Source organism: Anas acuta, chromosome 14 (assembly GCF_963932015.1).
Source record: "Anas acuta chromosome 14, bAnaAcu1.1, whole genome shotgun sequence".
In the NCBI taxonomy this organism is placed as follows: Eukaryota; Metazoa; Chordata; class Aves; order Anseriformes; family Anatidae; genus Anas; species Anas acuta.
The window spans coordinates 391,634-418,644 of NC_088992.1; the positions used below are offsets into that span (position 1 = coordinate 391,634).

Consider the following 27,011-nt stretch of genomic DNA (forward strand, 5'->3'; position numbering starts at 1 on the left):
TGCCAATTTCATTGCTGGGGGTTTGTATAGCTCCCTTAGGAGTCACTGAGTCCAGACTTCATCATGTCTCCCACACACATCTCCTTTACTAAGTTTCCTGCTCATTTTAAACAACACCTAAGGTTTAGTGGGTGTAAGTCCCTCTGGAGCCTAGGAAGTCTGCTCTAATTACAGCACTAAGAAGAGTTTCACTCACTGGATTTACCGTTGCTCTATAGAGGCTGGCCCCAGGAGCACATGAGGGTCTATTTTAGAAGACTCATGTCTCTACTTCCGATAGAGAGGAAGAGAAACATCAAGAAGAAGTGAAGTGTGGTTTACAGCCCTGGAGAGTCTGCTGGTGTGTTGTGCCAGTCCTCAGTCCTCCACATAGCTCCACACAGCACACGAACAATTCTTTTGCCGTTTTCACATTCTGCTTTTGCATTTTGGACGAAGAGTGTCAGGCAGGGAACAAGAAGATGGATTACTGTGAACTGAAGAGCAGAGCAAGTAGCCACGACAGTTGTGCAGATGTAGTGATGTTGAGAATGGGACATAGACTGTAGAAATGGAAAAATCTTAAGGGTGCAGGGGTGGGGTAGAGATATAAACTCAGTGCTTTTCAGGGGTTCTGCACTGCTGTGAGCTCTCCTGAACCATAAAGACAGCTGCAGCAGGCCCAGCTTCACAGCAGGCATGATGTCTGATGAATGTTTTACCAAGGCAAGTTATTCTGTAAGTGCAAATCATCAAGTCTTGTAGCAGTTCCTCAGAGCAAATGCAACAGTAAGCTCATCCCCTGCCTGATCCCAGTTTTCACCCACCCCATTTCCCTCCATGGTATCCTTACCTCTTAATACCTGAGGTGAAATCTCCAAACAGAATCAACTTTGGAATTGTGTTGGCAAGATTGACAGGAATTTTATCATAGACATATTTTCTGAGGCTGGAATACATGGGAACATACAATAACTACTACTGGTTTGTGTTTCCTGTTCGCTTTACAAACCACCTGCCTACCCAGGTGACTGACATTTGAAGTAACACATCAAGGGTGAGCATGACAGAGGGAGTATGCCATCAACATACCTGGTTCTTAGAACTACTGAGATGCATATCATCAGGGGGATCTTTGCTAAATTGCTTTCCTTCCAATGGATGCAAGTTGACTTTGTTAACCTTATAGGAGAATTCATACAGATCTGTGATAAAACAACAACAAAACACAGCGCATCCTTGAAATGTGCCTAGGGAACTATCTGATGATGAAAAATCTTTGATTTTGTTAGTGTCTTTCTGCAGTTTATCCTTCAACAACGTTTTAACTCCAAGAGCAAACTATGATACAATTGCAGATGATTCTTTCTGATTTCTTTCTCTTGCAGGATTAGCACAGCACTCACTGCTGTACATTTTCAGATCAGGAAGGAGAAGCATTTGAAACAAGGCTAGAATGCAATGTGTGTGAATTAAACCATATTCAGCAATATTTAGCATCAAGACCAAAACTTTGTAGTTCCTTCTTACATGGGAGTTTACTATAGGCATAGTTTTCTGTGCTTGTGAATATGTACATTCACTTATTTGTGACCAAATAATGAAGTCTAGTCTGCATGGATTTCACACTCAGTGAATTTTACCATGTGGATTTTAATGCTGAGAAAGCAAGGAAAAACTATGCCCTTTTGCCCCATGTTTCAGATCTGAAACCCAGAATTCTTTTCCATATATATGAAAGGCTTCCTTGGATTAGGAGCAGTCTCTGTTTGCCTCATTGCTGAATTAGCCAAAATTCTGGGGTTGCCTTGAAACCACAAGCAAAGCATATCACCTGCTGTCACGTCTGGTGAAATTTAGGCAGCTGTAGTACAGGAGATATTGAAACTCACAGTTTTGTATGGGCTGGTGCATAACTCTTCATCTGAAGATACTTGTGGGAACTTCTGTGGACCAGAGACCTTCACCTTTTAAGGTTAAATGGACAGGTCTGGCTGGTGTTACTAATTAATTCATTGTCAAAATATGAGTAATTTTCACAAATGTCTTGCATGGAAACAGAAACAGTCTGCCCAGTTAGCTGATAATTGTAAGAACAGATCTTTTCAACTTTCTGACTATTTTGTCATCTGGATAGGTAGGTAGAGGAAATTATCACTTATCTGATACAGATGTTCTTCTTTTTGTTTTATTTTTAGAGCACCTGACCACACAGATAAGTCCTTAGAAAGGCAAATGCTTCCAACCCCCCGATGAAGAGAACATTGTTTACACCAATTTAAAAAAAAATATACAAAAGAACAACCTGTAGCCAAGACTGCAACCACCTTATATTTTAAAGCCATCACTCAAGATTTGTTACTTGACAGTTTCTGTCTAAAGCTATGATATATGCTGCATCTAATGAAATCCTATATGTTGAAATTACAAAAGGGGAAGAAAAATGAACTGTGAACCTACATCACTTAGGAAAAAACTTAAAGGGAATCTGCAAGGCTCCACTTTCAGCTGATCAAGTCAGAGTGTGTCTTGGGCATGGAACCAAAGTTACAACAGAAAAATATATCCCTGCTATGCAGGGCAATCATTTAAATGTGACACTGTCATCCCATGAACAAATCAAAAGTAAGAAGACAGAGCAGGAGAAACACTTGAGAGCTGTGGAGAGATACTGACAATAAAGCATTCGGTTTGAACTGTCTGGCTTTCTCACTACAGGGACTCTTTCCCTTTGGTTTTAGCCTCAGGAACAATGACAGCTGCAGTGTGGGGGCAAAAAAAAGGAAAAATACATTCTAGTTTATTGCATGACAGGTAGGACAGGGCACCACGTTTTCTGTTTGAGATCATAACAAAGCACCATTCTACATGGCAAGGGATGGGAAATGAGGGTGTGTAGTATAAGGAAGACTTCTGACAGAATTGTAGCCTTATCTCTTCACACTCCCTGCATGAAGAACAGCCTGCCCATTGTCAGATACTTTTTATACTCTTTAAAGACTGACAGTGAGATAATAATGCCCATACTTAGTTTCACGATTGGAATAACATACTGAGGATCACTGGATTGGACCTACAGAGTGGCTTCTTAGAAAGAAAAAAATGTGTTTGAGGGAAAAGGGGAAGAAAACATCCCCAGTATTCATGTGGCATAACCCACAAAGCATCATCTTCCAAATGTTTTATCTCAGCTTGGATCCTACTGAACATGCAAAACCCTTATAAATGTTTTGGTTTGGCTTGTCAAACTGATTTTGTTAGCTGACTTCCTGACCAGTGACGCATAAGCCAAAAACCAGGGAAATGTGAAAGCACCCTTATTAGACATGAGAAGTATTACTGGCTTGTTTAGATTTTTTCACAATTAAGAATAACTAGTAGTAGTTGTTTCCATTTCAGAGCATTACTTACCTCTCCCATGACAAAGGCTGGAACCCAGTCCTGGTGGCTCCCTGAGGCAAGGAGTGCCATCACAGCTGCATGCCCCTGTAGGCAGTAAAAAACAAACCCTGAGGAGTGTTGACACCTGCAACAAACATTGCCAAGTTCCTGTCTGTTGGAAAAAAAGTTGCATCCATCTTCCCTTTTCTCGAGGTGTGCTGTATGATCTAGGCATGACAATGCCCTTCTCTGTGCTTCTGTTTTCATTTACCTGGCAATGGAGTCCTTCCTGTATAGACTTCAGGTTCCTGTGGCAAGGCTCCTTATTTGAGCTGTGTCTTCCACAATGGAGTCTTAATTTTAGCTAAGAAAAATGGATTTCCATTTTTCAAAGTAGAAGACAGCCTGTGCATTACTTAAACCTTCAAAACAGGGCTCACACATTCAGACTTCTTAAGCACAGACTCTACAGACTCCGCACACCAGAAGCTTTAAAAGTGCTTTACAGAGGGTGTTGCTTCTTTTTGCTTATTTTTTTTGCAGATGAAACAGCTGAGGCAAAAAGTAGTGAAATAAGTCAGCAGGGCAAAAGCCATTCCTTAGCCACAGCAGGGATGAAGTTCATCTAGTATAGGGGATGCCTGCCCCTTACAGATGTTTTTCATCCAGAATAGCTTTTAATTATTAATGTCCATACACTCAGATGGATTGCAATGCTGGGCTCAGTTTCTCCACAGAGACTTTAAATATGCTCACTTCTTTCATGCCTGAAGATTGTGTTGAGCCCTCTGTTGAAGGTTGGAAGCTATTAGAAAATTCCTCCTCCTTAAAATTAATTTAAATTAAAAATGACCACAGCTTCTGGAACCAGTCTGTTTTAGCCAAGGAGTTTACTGTCTGCACCAGTTGTATGTTTGTTGTTTTGGTGGTTTTTTGTTTTTGTTTTTTTGGTAGAACAAACAAACAGACTTGTGGGCAAATATGTTAAATGAATGCTAGTATGTTGCATGCTCTGTGGTTCAAACTCTTTGCCCCCATGCAGAGGAATCTATGGGTGATATTGGCCCAAACCTACCACCTGTGCTTTCCAAGGGTGCTGCTACCAATTCAGTCCTGAAGCTTTGGTGTCATGCTCCTTCCACACCTGACATATTGGGATCACTTTACAACATCTTGTTAGCTACAAAAAGTTTTTTTTTTTTCCTCCCTGGTTATTATTCCCTCTTCCCCCTTGCACTGTTTTTTTCCCTTGCTGCAGCACAAATTCACTTCATACCACTTGGCAGCAGTGGTATGTGGCAAGTCACAAGTAAATGCAGGCTAGAAACTGTTTTCCGTAGGTATTATGGCCAGCAATTAAAGTGCTGAGCACATCTTACAGAAGTTTGAGCAGCATCTATTTTCTGTGATGTTGCAATAACCTCCTTCTCTGCTTTGGTTGAAAAAAAAAAAAAAAAAAAAAAGAGTACTAGAATGTTTGTTTCGGGCAGTCACAGGGCAGAACCACAGCACAGATATAAATATCTAGTTTCAGAACATACTGGACTGATTTTGTGGCAGACTGTATCATTCAGGTCCTCTGAACTGTGCTGTGCACACTTTACTCTCATTTGTCTTGCCTGATTTCCCCTCCCTTACTCTTCCTTATTGCATGTGCATTTCCAAGGGCTTGGGGTGAGGTGAGCGATGGCAGACAATTACCATGGTGTGACTTGTAAATTGTCTGCAAACTTTTAATGGTAGAGTTCCTCCAGAAAGCTGAACAACAGCTGCTTTACTCTTCTTGAAGCTTAACATAACCCATGCCTAACACACACTGGCTGGTAAAATACAAACTTTCTACTCTCAGCTAGATCAAAATGAGTTTGTTTGTATGCATATTTATGTATATGTATAGTATACTATATATATGCATATATATATATTCTCTACTGTATATAGTAAATCATTGCTATAGCTTATGAAAGTTTACTTCCATTCTAGGTATGGGGAATTGAATCTAGACTTGTTTAGCTGCCACAACTGGTAACACTCCTCATGGTTTAGTTTTACATCTCATGGGCAACTAGTCTTTCCCTTCCTTCCTTCCTTCCTTCCTTCCTTCCTTCCTTCCTTCCTTCCTTCCTTCCTTCCTTCCTTCCTTCCTTCCTTCCTTCCTTCCTTCCTTCCTTCCTTCCTTCCTTCCTTCCTTCCTTCCTTCCTTCCTTCCCTCCCTCCCTCCCTCCCTCCCTCCCTCCCTGTCCTGAAGCTGTTTCTCCAGGGCTTTTGTTGTTCCTGATATTCTTTGAGGCATGCTATTAAGAATTCTTCCTCAAACTTCACAGCCAACTTCCCCTCCTACAAATCAGCTAGCAAAAACAGATCAATTTATTTCAGTCTCTGAGGAAACATAGCCCTGGATTCATCCCATTTATCTGTCCTAGGCTGTAGCAGGACTACCAGCACTCCAGGCTAGCCATTCTGTCAAAACATTAGATGAGGCATGTACATCGTGCAAATCAAACAAGCACTTCAGACAAAGGCCTAGTTAGGCGAGATGAATTTAGGCATTTGGGTCTGCAGAAGGAAATAGAGCTTCTTGCAGTATTATCAGCCTGGCTTACAGCTCCACCCTCTCATTGACATGCCTAGAGGACCATGTAGACCTTTTTGTATACATGCTCTATTTTCCATCTCCCTGCTGTCATCTCAGAGGGGAATATCTGCTGGACCTCCAAAGCTTTCAGTTCCATGGCACTGCATGAGGACTGGATAGGCCAGGCTCTTGCTCTCACTAGGGTAAGTTTCAGTAAACAGCCACAAAGTTGCTGGAGATTCAAAGTTTTTGGTTTGTTTTGTTTTTCTGCCCTCACTCACATCAGCACCTGTGTGTTTTTATATATACTTTTAATTCCCAATTTCTTTGGTGTTTACTCCAGAACAAAACTGTAAATGACTTGTCAGAATGACCCTTTGATAAACACTGGACATGTATCTGTACTATATGTATTAACGTGTAGAAGAGAATCCTTATTGTATGTAAAGTTTTATGAATGGTTATTTTTTAATTTATGTATTTAATATAGGATTCGATGACCTCTGGTGTTTTAGTTTGTATAAAAAAATAAAACTGCAGCATTTTTTTTAAAAAAATCTCACTTTACATTCACAGAGCTATTCGGTGTCTGTCTGGAATCTGTTCAGAAATGTCACGTTAAAGCTGGGTAACCACCATGCAGGAGACACTTCCTTGCCTACTCGCTCCGCTGATGTGCGTGCAGCTCACAGCGAGAAAGACTGGGCTGTAGCGTATCGCACTTGGGAACATAAATCAATTAAAAAGCTTCAGTGGACATCTTGAAGTAATTAGTTGATAAGAGGCGGGCAGTTAGCTTTCCCAGCATGTGTGCAGGTTTGAATTTACTGGCTTTTTACTAGGCCTGTGTAGCCAGAGGAGAAAAAAGCTCCTGCCTGTTTGCTGGAGCTAAGGAAGGAATCCGCATGGGGTGCAGCCTTATCAGACTCTTGCCCCAGTTCGGGAAAAAAAAAAAAAAAAAAAAAAGAATAACGATGTCAGAATCTCTTGCACGCTGTGTTCAGGCTCCCGGTGCTCTGAGGTGCCGATACTCGACGAGCTTCACGAGCCCCGTGTCCGGGCACCGCTCCCCGCCGCCCGCCAGGGGGCGCTGCCGCCACGGGAGCTCCGCCGGCGGCGCCGGCCCTGCCGGGGCCCCTCCGCCGGCGCCGGGGGCGCGGCGCGGGCTCGGTGGGGACGGGGCCGCCCGCGGGAGGCTCGGCCGCTGGTCAGAGCAACGGGCGGGAAGCGGGGAGGCGCGCGCAAATAGGTGTGGAAGGCAAGCTGCCGAAAAACACAGGCAAACCGCGTCGGAAGAAGACTTCGTAGTAGCTAAGCGAAGTTAAAACAAGTAAGTAACCGAAACGATGGAAAACGTTGTCTTTTTGCCTGACTTCACCTTCCTCAGGTGCCAGGAATACTTTCCACTGTCCTACTCAGACACTAAATAAATGTATTTAACGTTCTAGGTCATGCTCTTTAAAAGCCTCCTCCTTAGAAATATGCTCCTAGACAAATCTATGCAAGTTCTCAGCTTGAAATGAACTTTAAAAGGTCATATTGATCACAATGTGACTCCCATATATGAAAAAGAATAAAGTTGCTGTTATGGACTTCTTCATAAGCACTGGGAGAATCAAAGGCGTCCAGCTGGCTAAGCAAAGCTTTTGAAATATGAGCCAGCTCTGCCAGGAGAAAAGAGAATGACTGAAATTCAAACTTCTGTTCTCGCTTTGTGGATTATTACACAAAACTACTAGTCTGGCCAGAAAAATAAAACACTCAAAATATTTACAGAGCTGTTTGCTGCCATTATCTACAAGGCTAATGAGAAGCACCCATCTTTGGGTTCAGAACCAGAGAGTAGAAAACTAAATTGACTTCCATTATATTTCAGCCATTGTAAGGGTTATGATTTGGGTGGTAAGGTTTATGATTTTTCACTGCTAGAGGAAATCGGTGAACTGTGGTTGAGGAACTCATATGAGCTATAAAAAGGATGAAATCGTGCGTGAGCCTTTCAGCTGGCCCCTTGAGCTCACAGCTGAAACTCATTCATGGCACAAGTGTGGTGTAAGAGGGCTAGAAAAGTAGTTCTGTACTCCAAAATTTTCACAGATTCCACACAATGGTCACACAATGCCACCTTAGAAATGCTGCTTTGCTGCACTGGGCTTTTTCATTTAAAACACCAGCAGTGTGCTCGCTAGCCATGGATGCTGCAGAACTTCTGCAAAACATATTCCCCCCTAGACAGTTGTCAGCAATCTCTTGCTGTTATATTACAGAACTGGTGTGGCCTCCTACGAAAGACTGCAGATCCTCCCCAGATAAGGGAGTAGAGCACAGCTCCTGTGTCAGTACAGTACTTACCTCTATCAGATAAGCACAGTGAGGTTATTGCTGTGCAACCACCCAGGTAGAATGGGTATACAGAGTAGAATGTTAAAAATGTACTCCTTTAATCATCTGTGATAAAATTAGGAATATATTTCAGTCAGTGTGCTGTTTATTGGACCCAGATCAATAGGGGTATATGAAAGCTACCATGTCAGCCTTGAGTCTGGACTTCTGCCAATGTAAATCCAGGAGTACTTTGCTGAAGAAATGAAGATACAGGGCAACAAAACCAGTATCCCACCTAATACAGCTCAGAATGGAAGGGCTAGGTGTCAACATTTGTTATCATGTCTGATTTTGCCATCTCCAATGCATTCATGAAAGCATGGACATCCAAGGTACCATTTTTTACGAAAATAGCAAGAAATCTGACACTATGTTGAGGGTCCAGAACTGTCTGGATGCTTCTCTGGGACAGCTAGCTGCAAGTAACCATCAGCTACAAGACAATAGCAAGGATGCAATAATGAAAGGGAGTCCCAGACTATGCCTACTATTGTCAGGAGTTGGTAAGCTTTGTGTTAGTCTGTCCCTGGTACGTGACAGTACTTCAACTGGTTCCGGTCCACGGTAGAAAATACCCTAGTAAGATGGCAGCCTGAATCAGGCTGTAGCTGTTTAAGCTACCCTCGAAACACCTTAATTTTATCAAGGCTTCTATCATCAAACAGGCTTTGGTGAGTAAAGAACTGAGCTATGTTACAGACTGTGCATCTGTCAGGGGCAGCCGTGGCCAGTACTCATGGCTTGTCTAAGAGGACATATGACTGTCTGCATGTTGAAAGGTTTCTGTGTCATCTTGGCAGCCCTTTTGGATGACAGTAGTTTTCCATTGTTTGGGAGACTGTCTAAATATAATAAAAGCCCTAAGAGTTGGCAGTATGCCATCTGCTATGTGTCAAGGGGGGCTGAGTCTCTGAGCACAGCAGAAAAATACACTCCAAAGCCCTGTTTTTGCTTGGATAGAGGAGCATCCCACAGCCTGTGCCACTGACAAGAGACCATTGTGCAATGTCTGCCGCACTGCCTGGCCACCAAGTGACAGCCACAAACAGGCTGCTTTGCACAACAAAGAAAATCCTGCAAAAACTATTTTAGAAGCCTGGAGCAGGACCGAGACTAGACGTATAATGATTTCAGTGTGCACAACAGATGGAGACTTTAGAGTACAGAGCTACTAATCTATGGATTACAGACTCCCTAATTATAGACTGACACTTACCATTTCTGTCCAGTACTACCAGCTGACGGAGGGATCTTGCAAATCAGTGCTCAACAACAGAATACAATGTTAGGGATAATTAGGGAGGGAATAGAGAATCAGATATTGTCACTGTACTACTGAATCAACCTCTTGCACATTTGTGTCTCTGAATGCTGCATGGAGTTCTGGTCCACTGCAGATCTTGAAAAATGATACTAGTGCTGGGAAAGGTCCAGAAAAATCTGTATGCACGATCAAAGACATGGCCCACAGCTCTACTCAGCCAGGCTCTTCAGTGACAGGCACTTCCTTGAGAATTAAGCACATGTCATTCATACGTTTCTAGACACGAGCAGGGGAGCCTGTAAGAAACAATAACAAAATGAATTCTTCAGCATCTCCAACCTTAAACTTTAAATTAATCCCGATACTGATCCCAGTGTGGTCCTACCTTACTGACTCTTGGCTTTGGAGCAGACGAAAGCTTGTTATTCCTTTACACATTGTTCTTAATTCTTTCCTAGTCAGTCATACAACAAAACATAAAACAAGATCTACAGATTACTCAAAACCGAACCCAAAGATTAACACTGCACTTAATTGAACCCTGAGACACAAAAAACAAAGCAATCTGCAAACAAGCAGAGACCCCACTGTCATTGTCATGGGCCAAGCAAGAGCCATCAATAAACTGTCATCAACTCTTTTACTCCAGATCCCTAGCCCTAAGAACAACCGTAGGCCAAGCTATTATTTCCAAATTTAACCACATGATAATAGCAAGAACAGAAAACAGCTTCAGTATAGACAAAACTGGAGGGCCTATCTAGAATGATCAGTGCTTTAAGTTCAGAGTCATAACTGAGATGCAGTCATTCACCCTGCTTCCCTTCATATCCATTCATGAAAACTCATTTGCTTACTTCTGGTGTTATCCTACAACAATCCACCTAGTAAAGTTCAGAAATTAACAGCTCCATAGTCACTAAACTGAACACCAGCCCTAGCCTGTACTGCATCCTCATGCTATTGGTCCCGAATTCCTCAACTGCATCAGACACAGGAAAAACACCAGTCAAACATGGGCCCTCATCTATATTCAAGCCCTAACAGAGCCTAGCAGAAGCAAGAAATTCAAGCTCTTCAACTTCATACTCCAGTATACTGTCTATACTCATGCCTTGGGGACATTTGCTACCCACAGAAGTAAAAGCAAAGCAATTGCAGAGATTAATAACAAAAAACTGGGATCTGGTGAGTTGCTGTCATCGAATTAGGCTTTCAGTGCCTCCAGTCAAAAATGCTGACTTTAGCAATAAGCCTGACTTAATTATCCATACTGGCTCTAGACTGGTGGGAAGCTAATCACTCCTGTGCACACCAGGCCATGTGCCACCTATCAGCCATCTGCAGCAAACCCCATGTTCCCAGGTTCCTGGACAGCTAAACCCTACCTGTAGTGCATCTCAGAGGTTACCAGCTCCCCAGCTCACAAAAAATGACTGCCAGGCAAGACCTGCCAGCTTCCAGCTGGCCGTGGACACCACACTCGAATACCTTTGGGAATTCCTGCCCCTCCTTCATGGATGGCCCTCCCAGCATGGCAGCCCAGCTCTCGTGGCACCTGCTGTGCCATGCCGATGGGTCAGTGCCAGGTCCCCTGCTGGAATAAGCCCAGAACACCTCATCTGTAACGGCACTGGCAGTAGCTTCCAGCATGTGGAAGCTCTGTGGGGAGTATCTGAGCTCTGCCCTGGCAAGGCGAGGCACAGCAAAGGCTGCTCTGGGGGATTTAAAATTCAGTGAAGGAAAGAATCATGGAATCATAGAGTATCTGACTAGGAAGGGAACCAGAAGAATCATCGAGTCCAAGTCCTGGGTCCCCAAAGGAACACCAAAAATAAAAAATAAAAATCAGACCATGTGTCAGAGAGCGTGTCAGAGAGCGTTGTCCAAACACTTATTGAACTCTGTCAGGCTCGGTGCTGTGACAGTTTCCCTGGGGTGGGGAGCCTGTTCCAGTGCCCAACAACCCTGTTGGTGAAAAGCCTTTTTGTGTTATCCAGCTTGAATCTCCTGTCACAGCTTCAAGCCGTTCTCTCAGGTCCTACTGCTGGTTATGAGAGAGAAGAGATCAGCGCCTGCCTCTCCACTCCCCCTTGTGAGGGATTTGTAGACCATGATGAGGCCTCCCCTCAACCTCCTCTTCTCCGGGCTGAACAATCCAAATGACTTCAGCCATTCCTTGTACGTCTCCCCTCTAGCCCCTTCACCATTTTAGTTGTGCTCCTTTGGACACTCTGACAGTTTTATATCTTTATTATACAGAAAGCATCTGTGCAGTGCATAAAGCTGCAGAACTAGGCAGTGTAGGTATTAAGTTTTCTAGATTGGAGCTCAGGAGAATTAATTTTGCCCAAGTCTCAGTTTTAGTGCCAAAAGAAATGCCCACCCAATAGCATAATGTACCCCAAACTAAAAATGGGCTTGGAAAGCCAAGCAGGATAGGCCAGTGCTGTGTGGATGTGCCTGCTGTACTCCAGTCTGTATTCTCTACTGCCTTTCTGCTTTCTGCTTTCTATAGGGCAGAGCTATTTTAGCAATAGCTGTTCTGGGGTTAGTTCAGCTACACCTGGACTGAAAGGTTTCCATTGGGTATGGCCCTCAAAATGGAAACTTTTTGGAGTGTGGACTGTCCTCTCTCTAGTAAACTTACACTGTCAGTGGGCAGAAACCCCAAAGTGAATTACGATGTCTGGTTGTTGCTTGAATGCAATAATGCATTTAAAAACAATAATATTAACAACAATTAGAATAATAATTGTTGTTTTGAAGCCAAAATAACTGAATTGCAAAGAAAATGAACCATTTTCAAAATAGGGAAGAGATGGTTTTCACAAATAGAATTCACTTTTGGTTTATTAGGAAAACTATGAATAGTCTAACATTTGGTTTAGATTTAAAACATGCTATGACTAGAGTAATTATGAAATTGTAATTTTGTTGCTTACATTAATGCAGATCTCATCCTGACTGATAATACAGGGAGTTATCATCTGTCCACTGTAAGGAGGTACACATTGTCCCCTCACTACAGATAGCAGAATGATTTATAAATATCAGTTCAACTGAAAAACACTACTGTGTTTCATATAGGTGGGTTTTATACAGGTGAACATCTATCTGTATTGTTCAATAAGTCCATGAGCATCTTCACCAAATAATCCTTTCCTAAAAAGAAAAGAAAGAGAAAGAAAGCCAAAAGAAAGTTCAAATTTCAAACTATGTGACTGTTTTGTCATACTTTACAGTTCACAAATGAAAATTCACATAGTTATCAATTCTAAAATCAGGAAATGTTTAGGCAAAAGTCTTGGGTGATTCAGGTTTATAATCACTGTATTAATACACATCTTAATATTAATGAATTAATAAATGATATCCTCCTCTCTGCTGAAGGAAAGTAAATACAAAAGAACACGGTGAACTAAGATGCATATTTAAGTTTTAATATAAATATATTTCAGCATTTGCTTGGCTATATGAAATGGGAATTTGAGGTCCAGTAACCTGCTGAAGAGAAAGCCAGCAATCATGAGATCTACAAGAGTACACTATTCACTAGAGTACACTAGTACACTATATATAAGAGGACATGGCCCTATGCCACCAAATAAATGCGTGAAGATTATTGCGTGCTGAAGCTACCAAGGAATTATCGTGGCAGGCTGGGTTAAAAGCTGAGACTTTGTAAGTGAATCTCATTCTGCTCATAAGGTGGTTTTTGCTCTGTGAATAAAAGACATCCAGAGCTCTCATGCCAAGCCTAAACTAAAAAATCACGCAAATATGCACAATTATTAGATTCTGATCCTCAGAGGACTCGGGGAGAATGAATATTTATGAAACAAGGTGACTTGCGGAAGGAATCTGGGTATTTTAAAAAAGGCTTAGCTTCATCTGGTTTCCTTTAGACGCATAAAGCAGATTTGCTGAGTTACTGCATTCTTGTTTGATGTCTTACATGAAATCATATTATTAAGTCCAGAGACACAGCTGACTCTTCACCCCATCCTGTTTAGCATTTCACCATTGCCACAGCAACTGCCACAAACAGCATGCTAACCCTGAGTGGCAGCATGTCCCAGTGCTTGCCACTCTGGTCAGGAGAGCAGAGCCACCAGCACAGCCTGAGGCACTGCCCCCCTGGTGATGGCCAGGGTGAATTTTGGGGGGAGGTGGCAAGTGGTGGCAAAGAGTGGGGAGAGTGAGGGAAACTTTCAGCATAAACTCAAGCAGAACGTAACTGTACCAGCACGAGTGCTTACCAGCAGGCAGACGCTGGAGTATTTCCCAGGACAATATTACCTGGTGATCAACCTCCCCTCAGGCCCTGAACATCTAATGTCAACTGAATATTTTGATGTTATTGGTTTTCAGGAAGCATGCAGAACAAATTATTATCAAGATGGTATTTCAATTTTGCTTAAACCAGAAGTAACGGCTTAAATGAGTGTTGCTACCCCTGATTTGCAGGGATATAACAGAAAGCAGCCTAGCCCAGGAGTCCAGAGAAAGCAGGCAGAAAGCAAAAAAGTGAAGTATTCCTGCCTGACCCTGACAGTGGTGAAGACAGGAATGAAGGCCCAGGTTGGAGGGGCCTGTGTCTGTCAGTATCAGTTTTGTATTTGAGTGCAAAAAATGTGATAGGAAATCTGTGATTTTACAAATTAATACCAATAATGGTACAGGAAAAATATGCTCACCTCCTGTACCCATTTTGAAATACGACCACGAATGCGAAAGAAATCTTGAGCTGATCTGATTTAAAAACAAACAAACAAAAAAAACCTCACACTTTTTGATGAAAAATACAGCAGAAATGTGAAGACTGACTGCAAAAACTGTGAAAGGCAAAACTCTCCCATTCTCAGCTTTAGAAATTGTAAGATGTTGACTGAAATGCTGGAAATCTGACATTAGTTTGCAAACTGAAAAAGTCACTAAAATTGTGACTGGAATTGGTTTCCTAGCAATTTTCTAAACATGTATCAATATGTATCGTAAAGAAGTGTGACATAGCATTAAAAGTAGTTAAAGAAAAGCCCTCTCTATTCAGAAGAGACAAAAACATCGATTAATGTGAGCAGTCTCACCACGGAATGGGACAGATCATGCTTTATGTCAAGGACACATAAAGCTCTCTCTGCTCTCTGATTTTGCCCCTCTGAGTACATTAGCTATGGTTTGCTATACAGATGACACTTGGGTCATCCAGCAATAGAGGGAGGGAGTTCATGACCACCGTTAGACACCAGTCTCCTTCCTGCAGTCAGCCAGCCACACAGTGGTGATCTAAGTGCTCCAGAATGCCTTCAAACTGCACATGAGCAGACTGGTACCCACCCACAAAAGACATCTGTTCCAGAGAAAGTCCTCTTATGTGGAGAACTTGCAGTGCTTTGCATGAACCAGTGCAGCTCTGAAATGTTTCAATTAAAATATCCAGCGTCTACTCCCAAACACAGAACTGGCTGAGGCCTTCTGTCATCACTTCTTGGAGGGGAAGATGCTTCTCTCCATCGCTAAAAAGGCAGCAGAAACTCTTGGTGTGCTTTATTGCTGCAATCTTTATTCAGGCTCTACTGAAACTGTACTCACATGTTAGTGTCTCTTTGGCTGAGCTACATGTCTGCTCCTTAGTGGTTGCTAACTCCCAGATGCTTTAGAGGCTCAGGTCTTTTGCAGACTATTTCCTGTATGAACAAACTGGAGTATAAATTCAGCGATAATCATAAAGTAGTGACTCATTAGTTCCTATATTCTTATAATAACTCTAATTAGGTTATGTGCATTGAAAGATTTGAATGAGTAAGCTTCTGGAACTTAAAGTCTCTTGCTTGTACATTCTTTGTATGTTTTCAACTATCCTAGAAGTTCAATAATGTTAACCTGACTCAAAGCATGCATTATAAAGCAAGATTATTATTCTGCTTTGCAAGGTCTGGAGGAAACATAATGAGCTTCACTTCCTGGAGACAGATAAGGGAATTCTGAAAGCAGGGCCTTTCCCTCTCAGTGGGGAATTCACTGCCCTTCCAGAAAATTAGCTGGCAATAGACAACATTTTTCAACAGCAGCTTCCAAGTTAGGGATCTGAACTTATGTCCAGGCATGAATAAAATACAACTAGATTTTTTTTTTCAAAATTAATGGAGAGCATACACTGCAAAAGGAGAAGGGAAGTTGGCAGATTTGGAAATACTCAACACACAGGAAAATCAGTCCATTTTCATTAGGTACCTAAAAAAAGATTTTTATGAATGAAACTCAGCCAAATCCAACATTCAGACAGGTAGCACTGACCCAAGTCATCTTGGGTCCTGAATTTGCAAGCTGTGATACTATCTTTAACTTAAAAGCATGGAAACATTCTTAACTACATAAAGAACATTAATCCTCAGTCTAAAATGTGTAATGTGTTTTCAGGATGAGAACCCTAGTATCTTGTAATTATCTCTCTCTCTTCATTCTCATGTTATATGGCCTTCTTTGCCACATTCCCAGCAACTGTTCTCAGCTGTGGTATACCTTGATGACTCCTACAATATCCCTGGCAATCCACATCTGTTTCTGCCATAGGGGCCCTCTTGCTAGCAGGGGAAATATGGACCTTTCTGGACCATTCCTCATCATCATGGAAAGTGCTCTGCAAGCCTCAAAAAAAAATGCCGCTGAGCTAGAAACAATTACTGTGCAAGTGTAAGTAAACAAACTGTAATTTTAAACAAAGGAAGTACAGAAAAATCACACATTCCTAAGCAGGGCTGAAACATACATATTACATGTTTATAGGACAAGCCAGAGAAAAGCAGTGGGTAGCAATTTGAGGTGGAGTTCATGTACTCCTGACATATTCCAAGTTCCAGAATTGCTGTTCAGAAAGCACTCTCCTACATCTCTTCATCCAGAACCAACACACACTTAAACAACAGTGTTGTTTTTAGACATAGTTTGAAAGTATCTGTATAATGTTTTCCCTGTAACTTCAGAGAATGTGGATTTAATGAAGGAGATAAGAAGCTTCCGGGACATTTTGATCAAGCTCCTAGAAATGACAATATATACCAAGTATTAAAACAAAAAGACAACAAGCCACAATGGTTTGGATTCCTTTGTATATGAAACAGAGAACTTTGAAATTGACTAGTTTGTCAAAGTTTATTCTTTAAGCTCCAGGTAAACCAGTCAGTACAGTTCCAATAGCTTAACTGATATGGGCTGTGAAAAGAATTTGAGCATTCCAGCTTGGCAAGAAAGAAAAGCCTCTATTTTTACGTTCTCAACAGAGCACTCAGAAACTTCCAGAGTTCACCATGGTATCTGTTACTTAGGTTCTTATCAGTTAGCTTAGGCATTGAACGAAGGATTTGCATATTTTAATACTGACAGTCACTTAATCTAAACCTGTAAGAACACACCATGGACATTGTTCATAAGCTGTGTGAGTATCTGCACATATTTGTTTGACAAGCTCACATCCTCACTTCCATGTCAGAACATACACATCAGAAATAGTGGAAAGGTAAAAGAAAAACACAGTGAAGCAGAAAGACGACCCTGCAAAAGTAACTTGCCATGTTCTTACCCACACTTTCCAGTTAGAGCAATCTGTAGTAATGGGAAGATATAGGGAAAATGAAAAGGACTTTAGCTTCTTGGTTTACAGACTCAGAAGAATGGTACATTTGGCAGTAACAGGTATGAAATTCCTAAAATATTTTGTGTTTTGTGGGATGCAGGAAAGCTATGCTGCAGTTAAGGCATTAGCACATCTGGGGTGCAGATTGATTTCAAACTCAGGGTTTGAGTTTGTTTGAGGGTTTTCAAATTCAAGGTTTATCATGAACAGATACAACATTCACATGCTTTTCTAGGGAAATGTCACCTTTTACAATTTTCCATTCCAAGACACCTCACTCTGTTCTGAAAGTGCACAACCACTTGGCATTCATATCTTGCCCATACTTTTGTAAGGGCCCACATCAAAACGCTGCAATTTGGACCCTGTGTTCCAACCTCACTTTCTTTCTTCCAGCAAGAAAGCATCTGTATCTTTATCTATTCGTCTCTCTCTTTGCTCTTTATTTTTCATATTTAGTAATATTCTGGTTATGACACTCAGCACAATGGTATGCTGTGGTGCACAAGTCACTATTAAGCAGGAATGTGCCTGTGGTGTGGTAAGTCTTTCTGATTCCTTTCACTGCAGTCTGACTTTGGTATGATACTCACAAGCCATTGGTTTAGAAGTAAAAGCAGATGAGATGAAAGAACCAAGCAGGAAACTAGGAAAATCTTCACACTGAACAAAGGAGGGTGTGAACATGTAATATAAAGACAAAAAATTGATGTTGATTTAGTGTATGTGCTACATGGTGATCCTGTGAGCCCACATAATACCCCACCCCATCCAACCTATTCTTCCAAAATTGTTAAGAGATTAGGTAGCAAGATTTTTATTGCCTCACCCTTTCAGCTGGCAGTTACACACTGGCAAAGGCTGGAATGGACTATCCTCCTCTGCTGCCTACACTTTGCACTTCTTTCTGCAGAGGAAAGCAATGCCAAACCAGACCCAGAGACTAACAGCATCCTGAAATGAGTAGGAAATACCTGTGGCTTCCACTTCCAGCTTCTGACATGGGGTCCCAAATTTAATCCTAGATGTGCAGCCATCCAGGGGCAATTTGATACTTAAGTGTCTATTGTCATCACAGAGAAAGAAAAGAACAATATATTAAGTAGAAAACAGCAAAAGTTATAGCATATTGGGGAATAGTATATTGTCTCCTTTTTGGCCCCTAAAGCAAAAGTTGCTAAAAAACCTTAGTGCTTGAACCTGGGAGCATAACCCTACATGCACATCCTGCTTGTTTTGAGGTTCACTGCAGAGACCTTTTTTACAGACCAGTGGACTAGACCCTTAGCAGCTATGCACGTCACAGTTCAGATGGAAGGATCACCTATTCAGATACAAGGATTTCCCTGGGAAACAGGAATCTACCAGGGGTGGTCTGAAACTGGCACAGTCTGTTCTTCTTCCCCACCCCCGGGTGCATCATGGGCCTGACATTGACCTGAATGTAGCAGGATTTACTTTTGGCTAAGTCTGCCTTTCTCAGATGACTTTTTCCAGGTACATTCAATGCAGCTGAGTTTGGGTTCTGGCATTCTGACAGTCTTAGGTTTCACGTGAGTAGCTGAAAGTGAGTTCAGGGAACAACTCATTCCAAGACCACATGTAAAGAAGTGAAGGGCAAGATGTGTCCTGGTGATGGATTTTAGTAATACAGAACTTTTTCTGCCATAAGCTCTGCTTGTTTTTTTTCTCTTGGACATAATTAGCAAGCAACATAGTTGGACATTATCTGTTTTTATCTATTTTACTATCTCTATTGAAGGAATAGCCCACTAGTCCTTAATGGTTGTCAGATAATTTGGCAATAGTTTCAAAGAGAAATTATGGGGGACAGTGAATACAGACTGAACACAATTACTAATATAACTACATAAGATGGAGGTGTGGCTTGCTGGTGCTGAAGCTGCTGAGACTCTTTTCTTTACTGCCATACTATCTTTGTTCTTCATATGCAGTGGAACTTGCTTTTTTTTTTTTTTTTTTTTTTTTTTCCCCAGCAGATGATGGTATAGTATCAGCTTCAAGAAGGTTCTTAAAGTGCTTTGAGACTGTTAATTTCTTGCCCATCTCTTCCTAGGGCATCTCAGAGACTTAGTTGATATGCCTGACTGATGGAGTTAGACATCTTTTGTTTGCCAACACTATGACAAAAAAAAAAGCAAATTTTTTTTAAGCTCTGTTATAAACCGTAGCAAGCCTGAGTCTGATTTCTGCACAAACCAATGATGTATGTTCCAGTTAATCCAGCTTTACACCAGGTGTGTTAAGATAAGAATTTGATAAAACCAACTCTTCTAGCTAAGATGAACACAGCAAGATGAAACTATCATAATTCTGGATACTTTTGACAGGAAGCAGTACTAAGTAGAAATGGAAGTAAAATGTGGATGGGTAAATTTTAGCACAAATGACCTTTGTAAGTCAGTCCCAGAGAGAAATGTCAGTATCCCCTTTCATCTTGACTCCACCACAAAGACAACAGACAAGTGCCTCATGTGGGTCTTGTCAGCAACCCTTTATGCAAAAGCGGTGTGAGAGGAATGGAGCCACAGACGGATCAGATTAGACCTGGCACTTCTTTGCTGCATGTGGCAGATTGCAAGAACAGCTACCTCTGCAAGGCAGGCAGCACGTCTATTAGACAACTCAGACCACTGGCAAAGTGCCTGTGAACAAAGACAGCTATCTCAGACACTTCTGTCATGCTACTCTGACCTGACTGTGCCTACCAGATGCATAATGAAGGCATCAGTGCTCTGTTGCAAGCCATTACCCCTCTGCAGCAGGAGGCCTTGGAACCATAATCCCATCATATCTTTGCTTCTGTGCTGTCTAAACAGTGCAAGCATGTAATACACTGGAGTGGAAAACCAAACCAAACCACAAAACAGTATGTGATTGTCTAATCACATCTTAGAAACAAAACCTGCTTAGAGTCCCTAGTATTTATCTTTCCCGTATCCCTTTATGGGTATAAGCAGAGTCTTAGGTGAAGTTGCAGTGAAAAGCGCAGTTTCACTGGATGGAAAGCACTTCAGAATTAGGGTTCTATTGCCCTGCCAACCAAGTGATAAGGGGCAGAGGCAGAGGAGATGATCAGCACACTTGCTCACACAGTGCCCAACACCTGTCTTAACAACGAACAGCTCCTCTTGTTGGTTATCATGAGAGGTGAACGCCAAGTTCAGCAGAGCTGTCTGTTACATGGGTTACCAAACACACGAATCAACCAGCGCGTGGACAGCCCACATGTCCCACTGCAGTGTCCCTGTGAGCTGCATGCCAAGGGCGGGGAGCAGCAGGTGGGCAAGAGCTGTGTGCCCAGGGGAAGAAGATTCCCACGAGGTTTTTCTGCATTGCTGTCACTGATTGCTGTCTGTGCCTGAGGCTCCTACTGGACTCCTAGAACTCTGCAACTGTCAGATGAAATGTGCTAATTAAATGAATGCAAATTATTTTCATGATGTATTTTGGCTGTTACTGACCTGGTTAGAAACACGTAAGTATATTAAAACTGAAAGCAACTGTAGATTATTGTTAATCCACAGAGCTGTCTGCTTACCTGAAAAAAACACGTGCTTTAGAAAGCTTTAAAGCACACTCAGCTGATTAGAAGGTGACATGTCTGGGGTGTAAGTACCTAACATGGATCTTTGCATTTGGGCTCTTTTTCTTTTTCAGTTCATGCATAAAATTTCCAGAGACACTGTTTTAGTTTAAATAAAATCTACAAAACTTATTTTTTTTTCATTGGGACACCCCTCTCCTGCAGTGTCTTCCTTCAACTGAGACTTCAGCCAGGACTTAGGTTCATTCTCAGGCCAACAAAGATAAATTTCTGTTACGATTACTCTCCCTGCTTCTGCTTGCAAACAGATGGAAGACAAACCTGATGTATAAGCAGACGTATCAAATGAGAGTACATATGGATGTATTTAAAGTTGCTATACTGTTGCCATTGTGCCTTCAATTCTAGCTGTCTGCATTTCCAGTGGCTGTCAAAAGCTGCCACCCCTCCAGACACAATCAAGGATAGATGTGTATGAGAGGTCTACTGCTGGAACCTGAAATTGAGTACATTTAGAGGAGATATGGGATGGCCATTTCTAATAGCAAGGGTAGGATTCTGTTTTAGGACCTTACAATGTCTGTCACATACTCTCCAGCACTAAAAATATAAATCAAGATCAGACGTTTTTCTGAAAGATATGGTCACAAAGAGCTGAGATGGAGAGCCCCTTGATATACAGAGCAGCCTGGAGGATCACAAAGGTCTGTTTGGACCTAACTTCCTATGTCTGAAAGTTTAGAGGAAAACTAAACTGGAGCTTGAAGATGGAAGTATCAGCTGCTGGCCTTTCCTGGTTGAAGAAGACAGCATGCTCATCATTGGCCTGCTCTTCACCAGTGTGCCATTTATTGGGTAGTGAAAGCACCCACTGTTCTCTGGCCTCAAAAGATTTTTCTTTTAAAGTTTGGTTCTTTCACTAATTTCTCTGTTTGTCCTTAGCCTGACTTTTCCTGAGGCACATGAAATGCAGTGCTAGAGGCTGCAAGAATGAATCAGCAAAGCAATCCTGTTTATCTGGCAGTGTCCTAAAACAGGACACCCAAGTAAGATAAGGCAGCCGTAACTTAGCATGAAACAACTCCAACTAATTTCATCATTATTACTTGTCATGCATGTAGTATAGGGATACAGTTTTATCAGACCTTGTAGAAATCAGACATAGATTGAGGAATCAGTGTTACCCTGCCACTACCATTGCTCTACTACTTCTCAATGCTTCTTCAGCTGAAACTATAGACCTTAGCAGCAAAACTAGAGCTATAAAACCAGATACGTATTTATCATGCTAACAAAGTTATGCCATCATTATGTCCTTTTGATGCACAATTAAAAAAACTGCTGCCTCCAGGACCACAGGAAAACTAATGTAAAACCATTTTGTATTGATTTGACATCAAGGAAGGAAATGTCCTCACTCAGGACACGGCTCTCTTTTGCTTGAGCTTGTGAGTGTTTGTAACAGAGGGGGACAATTCTCAGCTAATGTCAACAGCCCATTTTTTTCAAGTAACACAACATTCCCTGAGTCAAATGAGTGTTGTGGTCATAGCTATGGAGCCCAAGATGCTTCCCTGCTACCCCAGGTCCTTTATTTAAACAGGCTGAGTAACTCCAGAAAAATAAACAAGAATAAAAAGCTAAATACAAATGTTGTGGATTTAGGGTATGACTTTCTTCCTGCCAAAGCCTTTGTGATTCTCTGGGGTGGAAGGGCTGCTGACATACAATGCTAGAAAGTACTAGAAGTCATCTAATTCCTGCAAAGTCAGCTTGTCTCCTGTGAGCATATCTGGACCCTCTCTGGTGCTCAGATGCCCAAGGAACAGATCAGCAACATTGAGGCTGCCCGTGCACATCTGCACAGCAAGCCTGTTGCTTCTCTTAACACACACATCTGCTAATGGCTTTCCATATCAGCAGGTTATGCAAAAGAGAGGCTTTCAGCATTAATAGATGCCTGTAAGAATGACCTGATAAAGAACTCCAGATATTTGCCATGATCCTGAAATTATCCACTGCTTGATAAAATCTAGCTGTGGTATTTAGCACTGCAGTTCTGCTTCAATAGCAGTCTAAATCAAAAGCAAGGCCAATGATCTTCACCTTGGTAGTGAGAAACAAGGTGCGATCTTAACCCCCTGGGGGTATTGAGCAGTTCCCAGTGGCACAGGCAACGTTATGTGAGCAAGAAGCCACAAGTTGGGATATTCCTCACTTCTTTTAAGTTTCTTTCTGTTTTTACTATAGACAGAATCATGTTCTTTAGTGAGTCCGGGAAATTGGAACCAGCACAGAAGTTTGCCAACAGAGGGTGCAGAGTTTATCCAATTAAGAAACTGCCTGCCAGCCTGACAAACTGACGATGAATCAGCAAAATCACCAGAAAATACTCAGCAAAGAGTAACTGTGTCTTGGCAGTGGTAGGCAAGATGACCTAATATGGCTTCTCTGTTAATACCTTGGCTGTTTGCTCACTGATTCAGTGGGCAATTTAAATTCCTCTCCAAACATTTAAAAGATGACACTCACTAAGTGGCCAGCCTCATTGGGAAAATGCCTGTGAAAGTTGCATCGCATGCTGTGCCTCTTGCTGGTTGCTCAGCAGATTGGGCAGTCATCACTGGAGCCCATGACTCCCCTGCATAGATACTAACAGGAAACACAGCTGGTGCTCTGGCAGCAGATGAGAGGAGCAACAAAGGAAACCAACAAAGGTTCTGAGTGTATAGAATGAGAAAATGCCCACCCCAGACAGGGTGATTATGTCCCATTGCATTATCTAATCCTTTTGCAGAAAGGGATTTGCCTAAAGGACATTTCTAAGAAGGCTCTACCAGTCCCCCATTCATAACTAGTACAGTTCACCCTGTGACACGACTGATTTCCATTTCTGAGTGCTGCTTAATAAAACAGCTCTTACTCAGATAGAAAGACACAGTCTAGTTGGACATAAATTAGAAACTTGACATCACAAAATGTAATTTCCCTTAAAATAAACTCTGTTTGCTAAATCAGAATACTAACCTATTTGTTTTCTTCTGAGATATGACCAGCAATGCCTATCTGACAGGCTCAGTCGGACTGCTAACATGAGGGACAGGCACTCGTTCTGTGGTCAAGAAATGAATGCAGTCATTAAGCCAGGGAAATACTCTGTGGGGCTGATGCATCAGTTCTAGTAGGTCCCCATGCACGTGAGTTCAAATGCCTGCCATCTCCATCCTCCTCGGGCTCAGTCTGGGAAGGCAGCCTTGTTGTGGAATCACCTCCCTGATCTGTATCTCCCATCCAGTTTGCACAGACAAGAGGAGATCAGATTTCCCAGCAGGATTTGAAGACACACCACTCATGACTGCTTGAATGAAAAACATTTTTGTCAGTTAGCATATAAACATGTGATTTAAAGAAAAGAAATCATGCTTAATTACAGGGAACAGATGTTTTGTCATTGTGTAATTAAGCCTCAAATCTGATCTGAAAACATACAAATACAGAAATATAAATAATGCATTCTAATGGGCTCATATGCAAGGCTATTGCACTGAACACATACTGAACCCAAACCTCAGTTTTCATAGTGATCTTGAACAAAAGGCCTTAAAACACCTGACAAAAAAGAATCTAAAAATTCACTTAACAGTGAATGGCAATTTGATCTAAAAAAGTGCCATAGACAGAAAATTAAACCCAAGAATTGCCTCTTTTACAGTCAGCAATTTCCATTAAAGGTCAGATTTTAAAGCCTCCACTTCTAAGAACAGCCCCCATACTTCTTCACCAGTGCAAATAACTTCAATGCACCATTTATGCAGCAAAGCACTAGGAAAGATAAACACAAGAACCAGGATTTAAATAAATACAGCTATTAAAGTACAATGCCGAAACTTTTGCACATTTGCAGAACCAGACAAAGGCCAGGCCCTGTTCCAAGGAATTTTAATTCCCCATAAAGCTACATAACCATATGGAGAGGCCCCAGCCAAAACAAGGGGTTCACAATACCTTCCTCAGGGTCAGTGCACAAAGCAATCAGGCAGCCTGTGGCTGAGGAACACATGTTTTGTGCTGTAAAAGGGTTATTCCTCAGGATCTGTTACTTGGCAATGAGAGGACAGGGGTCTGCTCAGTGCCTGAAGTGTGCTCTCCACTGGCTCTGGAAGAAGATGTCTTGAATTCTGCCTTGATGGGGCAGAAATGGCTAACAGTAATCACCTTACGCTCAGAGGACCCAGTTTGCAGCAGGAAGAGGACAAATTAATTCATTCCTCACTTAGGAAGAGACCTGGTGGGCAGCTATTTTGTGTGCAGCTATTTGGTCAGCACTGGCTATCTCCCTGGTAAGTGTCTGAGAGAGTGTTTGCCCAGAGAGCCTATTCTATAGTAGAGGAAACTATGAAGCAAACTCATTCTGGTTATCTGAAGGGAAGCTTCCTTCCTTAGCTGCCAAGCACTGCTGCTGCACCTGGAAGTGGTAGCAGCATGGAGCTTTTCTCTGGCCTTGGTGGGTGAGCCCAGGGCTCTGGCCAGGATCAAAGTCCTGAGGGTAAATTTCATTGAGTTGCAAACCTGGGGCTGTTGCATATTAAAGTTCTATAATATCACAAGAACAATGAAGTTTAGCCCTCTCTGATGTTACTTTAGGGTGATTAAGAGTAGATACTGACCAGTAGTCTGCTGTGGAAGACATACAATTCTGATAAAGTAACTCAGCCAAGGTTACTGACACACTGTTTATATTAGTGTTTATATTTAGTGCATCCTCTTTTCTCCTAACCCTTCAGACCTGAATAATTAGTCAAAAATTCGAGGTGTTGTAGATTGTTCCACTTAGGTGGAGAAAAAAGGGACAGAGTCAATTACATTCGTACATATCCAGTAACAAAAGCAGACTGCTTCACAGAGTGCAAAAGGAAGGAAACAATCCCAAACCATTTCCTCCCACATAACTTTAAGCCTCTGTCAGACAGTGCCCACAAACTCCCTCTCCAGACATAATCACAGGGTCATTGTTTTCCATGACAGGTCAGGCTCCCTGGAAATTTTTCCAGAAGTGAGAACCACCAGTCCTTGGAGGACTGGCAGAGACAATGGCACTGCTTTGCTTTCATAAAAAAAGGCTGGAAAAAAACCATAATCGACACCATCTCATAACACAAACGTGGCGTGTGAGAAATTACTTGGCAGGATGTTGAGCCCAGGTACAATGGACAAATGTTCTGTGTAAAGAAATAAGTACTTGGAAAAGGAATTTAAAGTCAAAACTCTAGTTTTGCTGCTGTGTGATGGATTTCACAGGCTGCTACTCTGTTAAACACCGATTAGCATATTTAAGACTCAGCCCTGGCTCCTGTCTTTCAGGCCTCCTATACCTTTGAAATTAAGTTATAATGGAGTTCTCAAAGCTTAAATTAGCTAACACGCAGCTTACATGCTGATTATGTTTGCATGACAGCATGCATGCACATGTGTGAACAGTTACATCCTCTGTCAGTTTGTGCATTTCATATTTCTTGCGTGTATCTGTAACTTGGCTGACAATGTGCCTGTGCTGTGGCTGTGGCCCCGAGTGGGATGACACACTGCCTTGTGCGTATGAAAGCCAGGTTGCAGGCAGCTCCCAATTATCTGTAAAGCCAAAACCTCCTGAGCGTGCCGATTCTGCTGCGGGTGCACTTCTGCACATGCCAATTTGCTGAGAACAAGCCCCAGCGAGCCGTGCTAGCAGAACCAGCAGCGCGGTGGTTCTGTGCCTGCCCAGATGTGAGTCCCAGCTCCGTCCCTGCGCAGAGGCTGGAGGTGCGGCCGGGCACATCTCAGCGCTGCATCCCCCGGGGGGTGGCTGCCGCACCACCGCTGCGCTTGAGCGCCCGGACCCGTCCCGGGGCCGTGGCAGCGGCCAGAAGCGGGGGTCGGGACGAGCCGCTCAGGGTCCGCGGCCGCACGTGCCCCGCTGTCACCGCTCAGCGCCCGGCTCCCAGCGAGCCCCCTCCAGGCGGAGCCGTGCCGGGGCCGCCAGCGCCGCTCCCGCGGCTCCCGACGGCCCCGCTCCGCGCCGCTCCCCGCGGCCGGCGCCGCTCCGAGCACCGGAGCGCGAAAGGAAGGGAGCCGCCGGTGAGCGGAGCCGCCGGTGAGCGGAGCCGCCGGTGAGCGCGCCCGCCGAGCCGCCCCCAGCGCCTGCCCCTCGGGCCGCCCCGCTCCCCGCCCCGCGCCCCTCTCCGCG

The 27,011-nt window shown here is 42.7% G+C and overlaps 2 protein-coding genes and 1 long non-coding RNA gene across 8 annotated transcripts in view; 2 read left to right on the top strand and 1 right to left on the bottom strand.

Annotated features, from left to right (window-relative positions):
* Window positions 1-6,512, top strand: part of JAKMIP2 (janus kinase and microtubule interacting protein 2) — a 52,284-nt gene extending 45,772 nt beyond the window's left edge. For 4 of the 6 annotated variants that reach the window (XM_068697694.1, XM_068697691.1, XM_068697695.1 and 1 more), the window contains one exon: window positions 2,178-6,512. Coding sequence is in view for 1 of the 6 variants with exons in the window: in XM_068697695.1 (XP_068553796.1) it covers window positions 2,178-2,186 (9 nt within the window). In the remaining 5 variants the exon portion in view is untranslated. Of the gene's footprint in view, window positions 1-218 lie in introns of all 6 variants that reach the window. The other 2 variants (XR_011101271.1, XM_068697692.1) reach the window with 2 other exon arrangements.
* LOC137864015 (uncharacterized) lies at window positions 338-26,550 on the bottom strand. Its single transcript, XR_011101273.1, has 5 exons — window positions 23,816-26,550; window positions 3,391-3,465; window positions 1,072-1,184; window positions 833-922; window positions 338-476 (listed from the first exon to the last, which is right to left on the bottom strand). It is a non-coding gene; the product is annotated as an uncharacterized lncRNA (long non-coding RNA).
* Window positions 7,247-27,011, top strand: part of DPYSL3 (dihydropyrimidinase like 3) — a 55,532-nt gene continuing 35,767 nt past the window's right edge. The window contains exon 1 of the mRNA XM_068697699.1: window positions 7,247-7,265. The gene's annotated coding sequence lies outside the window, so the exon portion shown is untranslated. The remainder of the gene's footprint in view (window positions 7,266-27,011) is intronic.